The following is a 6,000-nucleotide window of genomic DNA, read 5'->3' as shown; positions in this document are numbered from 1 at the left end:
AAAAAAAAAAAACTAAAAACAAAACAAAACAAAACAAAACACCCCAAATTAAAATTACCTACTGATCTCATAATTCTATTTAGCCTTGAAACAATATATGACTTCAAATTTATCCTCCAAAAGCAAAATTAGAAAGACTGAACTAAAGAAAATACTATAGAAGTCACTTTTAGAGCACTGGTGACAGCAGTCTTTAAGAGCTGCAATTTGTTTCTTCAAAGTCTTCAGCACCCATCTTCCTAATGCTGCAGTGTGCCTAGTAACTTCTTTCAGTAAATACTCTGCTTCTTCATATATTTTGCATTTGTCATGTCTGTAAGCCTCTAAGAAGCGCCACGGTTTTTATATTGCCGGAAGAAATAAAAATGTGCTTGCCTAGTGAATTTTTCATACCAGGTATACAATAAAAATATCACCACAGTATCTACTGCTCTGCATCTGAAGCTGCAGTAAATAATCAGGCAAAAGTAGCTTTGCAAACAAACTTCTTTTCCCAATGGGACTTGATAATGCAAGTGACATATGAAGAAGGACATACCTGTTGCCTGCTGTTCCTGGACAGGTATCTTCCACACCAAAGGAAGGAGTGACAGAAGAAGAGTCAGGAGTTCTTCTCTGCATGTCAGGGCCTGTGTCAGAAAGACAAGTCTTTCATGTTCTAAGGCCCCAAGACACATTAATTCCTAACATCCTACATTTAACTGAAACAAAACCAAAGCTTTTCCTTTAAAAAAAAAAGGTTACATTTGAACTGAGGATCAAATTAACCTATTTTAAGTCCAAGTCAAACTGTGGACCCTTTTCAATTTATAAGCATTTCCAACCACAGAAGAATGTAAGATTATGCGATGGTATTTAGCACATTCTCACTAACACTTCAAGAAGAGCTGTTACTGACACCATGCACATTGCAAGAATTCCTCACCTATAAAAAAAGAGACTTTTAAGTAAAAATAAAAAATTAAAGCCTATAAGCTATTAATTATAACAAAGTTACTACAAAACATAAGTCTTCATGTAGTTAAATATAAAAAATAAAAAACAATTTATAAAAGAGAAAGCAACATTAGTAATATATATGAAAAGATTTATCAGTGAAGATAATTAAATATATTAATTGCACACTCTATTATTCTTTTTGAAGTAAATGGTCCATGTTGGAAAAGGTCTCTTTATTTGGACCATAAAATACATACACACAGACAGAATAGAAGGCATACAATATCTCCCTAGTACTAAACTAAATTCTAGTACAGAACTGGTATTCAGTTTAGGAGTTCAGAAAACAAGAACAATCATCAGAAGTGTTGAAGTAAAACTGTAACTAAGCAGCTACACCTGGGATACCTGAGACATGAGTGGTCCAGTATTCAATGAACAGTTAAGCCAGGAGTTATTCCTTCTCATACCATTCTTTGGGGAGGGAAACAAGATGAGACAAGGTTTTCTAGGCAAAACTGGGGTAAGTAGGAACAGCCAATGTTAGCAGCAGGATCACAATGATTACTAAGTGACTCCACAACAAACAGACACAGAGGCATATGAGAAACTATATGGTAGAACTGAAATGGCTTACAGTTAATTTTCAATGATGTACAAGTGGGGAAAAAACTCCTCACAGGTTTCTGGCTTAGGTAACCAGGTGCTGAAAATATTTCCACCAAGAAAGAAAATCTCAGAAAGATACTAAATTAGGCTAAAGGTGACGGATTGACTTAATTTTTTAAATTATATGTACAATGTATGTACTGTTAGGTTTAGTAGCGAATGCCTTTAACTACTGAGCCATCTTACTGGCCCAGATGCATTTTTTAGACATATACAGTCTGAGACATTAATGTGTCTAAATGGAGATGTCATTATTATATTATACATAATTATTTAATTATAATTATAATATGTACATGTATATATAATAATTATAACATATAATTATAGCCAGGAGTTATTATAACTTATATAATTATAATATATATACATGTATATATTATAATTATAATTATATATACCATATATAATTGTTATGATATATATATGTATGTGTATATATATATATATATATATATATATATATATATATATATATATGCGCACCATAACACAACTCATTATTGAGGTAGCTCTCCCTAATATAATATGTCTACTTAAGCTATAAAAGCACTTGGGTGGATGCCTAAGACATAGGTAAGGGTTTCCAGAGAGCAAACCAAGTGATGAAAGAACTGATGACAATGGGATTCAGAGCTCCAAGAGTCTTCAAGGAAGTAAGGGTGGGGAGTGCTGAAGGAAGCCTGTTGAGCAGATTGACAAACAGAATGTTACAGAGATGTGAAGTCAGAGACACCACAGAAGAGAGCAGTGGAAGTAAGGATGCAAGCTGGCCTTTCTGAGCTGTGTAAGATAGCTGGAAAGCCTTAAGCAGGTGGAGGGAACTGGTAACAAGCACAATTACAGCTTTAAGGAGTGAAATGTAATGATGGGAGTCTGAGGACCTGTTTCAGCAGGCTGAAGGAGTCAAAGGAGTTAAAGAAAGATTCCTAGTCTTAAAATAAATCACTTTTTAGCTCATTAATCCTTCAGAGTGGTCCAAATCTGAGTCTTTAGTGGATGGCCTAACAACATTCTAAAGGAACAAACTGTCCTGGTGAGTGAATTCTTGCTCTATAACAGTACACTGGCAAACCATCACTGCTATGTGAACAGACATCCCTGCCCTGCCTGCTGCTCAACATGGTCTGGAACCACCATGCAAAGCCCAGCTCCAGCAATATCTGTTCTGGGAGGCTCCTGTTTCCCTCAGTTCACCATACAGACTTATAGACCACAAACCCTTGAAAATGAGACAGGAGCAAGTACAGATCTTTGCAGTTTGACCCTGCTATGCTAGAGCAGTCCCAGGTGGAAAGAAGGGACACACTGGCAGCTGAATGCAACAATTTTTCATTTCATACAACTACTGTATTTCTAAAACAACTCATTATTGGGGTAGCTCTCCCTGATAATAATAATGTTATTTTTGTATGTTTTTCTGTGTGCAGATACCACAGTGTATGTCTAGATGTGTGGAGTTGTTTCTCTCCTTCCACCTTTACATGAATAAGTTCTGGAGATCAACACTAGCACACACTTCTCTTGTAATCAACTTTACCCACTGAGCCACTGAGCCATCTCACTAGCCCTGATTCTATTACTTTTGAAAGTACCATATATTCTTACTTTGTTTTTTTGTTTTTTGTTTGGTTTTTATCTATCTCATTACCCCTGATTCTATTACTTTTTAAAGTGCCATATATTCTTACTTTGGCTTTTTTTTTTTTTTTTTTTTTTTTTTTTTTTTTTTTTTTTTGCTTGTTTGTTTGGTTTTTTTATCCTTTCTGGCCTTAAGAGAAACTCCACATGTAATTCTGTTCTTTGAAATCCATAAATATTTTTCTTGTATTTGATGGTACACTGGAAAAGTAGGCTTAAAGTTTCAATTTCAAATGAAAGCCTAATTCTATCTCCCCAAATCCTAAGTATGCACAATAGCTATAGTATCTAGAAATAAAGGATGCTCCTTAATACCAGATCCACACATGCCACACCCACATACACCATGCACAGAGACATTCCAAGGCTTTTCCATGACCTAACATATAGAAATGAGTTTATATCACACCTTCCCCTAACACACTTAGAGCATGCCTTTACATTTTTCCCCTAAGCAACAATAAATAATGAAATCATTCTCACTGAGGTGTCCCTTTCTGAATTCAGTTGAAGAAGTATGTTACAAGTACTTGCCAGGTACCAGGCACAGCTGTTTCCATCCAGTAGCCATGGTGACAGGAGAAGGAGGAAGGGCAAGCGAGTCAGGGAAAGGCTGAGATCCCAGCCCAGACACATATATCTAGGAGGCTCAAAGGTAGGCATCAGTGGAGACTTTGTCATGAAATGTCTGACACAGCAAGGAATATGAATGGCAGCCAGAAAGTAATGCAAAATTACTGCAGTTATTCAATGGTGTTAAAAATAAGTATCTTGGCATACAAATTAAACTTAACTTTCCAATGTTAAAACATAACATCCTAACAGCATAACACATTGCTGTTCTTCATTGATTCTCTAAGAATTTTATTCTAATATATATGTATATATATCATATTATTCTAATATATATATATGTATTGTACACATAGAAAATGTTTCTTCATTAGGATTATCAAATCTTTTTTCCATTCCCTAACTGTATAGCTATTGAGCTAATGGAAACTTAACAAGTCTGTACTGTTTTGTTTTGTTTAGTTTTTTTTTTTAGCTTTGCTAAAAAGATTTCCTAATGGTTGTTTTCATTTCTGAACACATCACTTTGAAAAACAATATTTTTCCTTCCCTGTTTGTTATTATGTTTGTTTGCTTGTCTGTTGTAGACAGGGCTTTACTATACAGCCAGATTTGATGTCAAACTCACTATGATGGCCTTGAACTCACAGTGAGCCTCCTATATTTGTGTTCCATGTGCTAAAATAATAGATAGTGCCATCATATTCACTGCTATTATTATACTTTAAAAATCCACTTGACTATTGCATTTCTTTAAAAAAAGGTATTGCTAGGCATGGTGACATATGACTTTAATCCCAGCACTTGGGAGGCAGAGGCAAGGGATCTCTGAATTCAAGGTCAGCCTGGTCTATATACCAAGTCTCAGGACAGCTAGGACTACATAAAGAAACCCTATTTCAAGGGAAAAAAAAAACAATAATAAACAAGGTATCAAGTAGAAATAGTAATAAAGAGTTCTACTTGTAGTGGTCCAGTGTAGATCACACTAAAAATATTATGGTTTCTTCTACTCTTTTATATAAATAAAAACTTTTATTCTTAATTGGCTTTTAGAACTTTTGTAAAGAGGTTTTCGAGTTGAGTAGTTCTGCAAATTCCAAAGGTCTGGTACTTGTAAGCCTGCACTCTCCCTCTGAGCTCCGATTCAGCCTTCGTCAAATATTTAACATCTCAGAGTAGTTGGATACTTGTCTCCACTGATGCCAGACGTTATATTGCTAGTTCTTGAATTGACCAGGAAGTGAAAACGTATTTTGTATGTGATCAGATAGTAAATATTTCAGGCTTTGTGCATCATATAAGAGCTCTGTTACATATTTTTCTCTTTCTTTTAATAACTCTTTTTAAAATATCATAAGTAGTCTTAGTCATGAGCTATATCAAAATAGTTCAACGACAGAAGACTTGACATTCGATCTGCAGTTGTTCCCAGACAGTCCCTGTTCTCTCTCCACTACTCTCCCTCAGCAGAGAATGGTTGTTAAATGTCCACAACATTCTTTGTTAAAGCTTCAAGAAGATTTTAGGTAGGTAATACCAAGTACTATCATCTAGACAAGATTACTCCTAAGAATCATTTAGAAATTTTCCAACAGGCTTTATAATAGTTACAGACATAGCTTTAGTGATACTGAGGTAATTCCAGAAAGATTCATAAGAAACCCATATTTCAAAGAAACTTGTACTATTAAGAAACACTGTAGGAGGAGAGAAAACAGAAGGGAAGAGGAAATATGGGGGTATATGTTCAACATACAATATAGACTTGTATGAAACTCTTTTTTAGAAAATGAGATTCTACCAGATTCACCTAAAAGTATGAAGGAGAAAAGTCCTTGTCCCCACCCCCAGTTAAAAAAAAAAAGCAATCTATCATTATATGAAGTCAAGGGTCCCAGAGACCAGGAATTAGCAAATTACTCACGTAGAATAAAAACATTTCAGGCCCTCAGAGTAGGTGGAAACCTACAAACCCAATTAGGTCCTCCTACCTTGTATGTACATACATATCTATGTATGTATGCATGTATGTATGTATTATATATATATATGAATATAAACTTAAAATCTGTCATCATTAACCATTAAAAAGATCTTTTGCCATTTAAAATGAATAGCTTATTTAATAGATTAAAATGATTATGCATAATAAATCATTAACAAATGGGGCTTATC

General features: G+C 34.7%; 1 protein-coding gene across 3 annotated transcripts in view; it reads right to left on the bottom strand.

The window, feature by feature from the left end:
• The window catches only part of Lyst (lysosomal trafficking regulator), a 181,335-nt gene that overhangs the window by 141,660 nt on the left and 33,675 nt on the right, over positions 1–6,000 (bottom strand). For all 3 annotated transcript variants that reach the window (XM_031359427.1, XM_031359429.1, XM_031359428.1), the window contains exon 4: positions 539–629. In XM_031359427.1, the coding sequence (XP_031215287.1) occupies positions 539–629 (91 nt within the window). The remainder of the gene's footprint in view (positions 1–538; positions 630–6,000) is intronic.

This window comes from Mastomys coucha, unplaced genomic scaffold, assembly GCF_008632895.1.
Source record: "Mastomys coucha isolate ucsf_1 unplaced genomic scaffold, UCSF_Mcou_1 pScaffold7, whole genome shotgun sequence".
In the NCBI taxonomy this organism is placed as follows: domain Eukaryota; kingdom Metazoa; phylum Chordata; class Mammalia; order Rodentia; family Muridae; genus Mastomys; species Mastomys coucha.
This window is presented reverse-complemented; position numbering and strand designations above follow the sequence as displayed.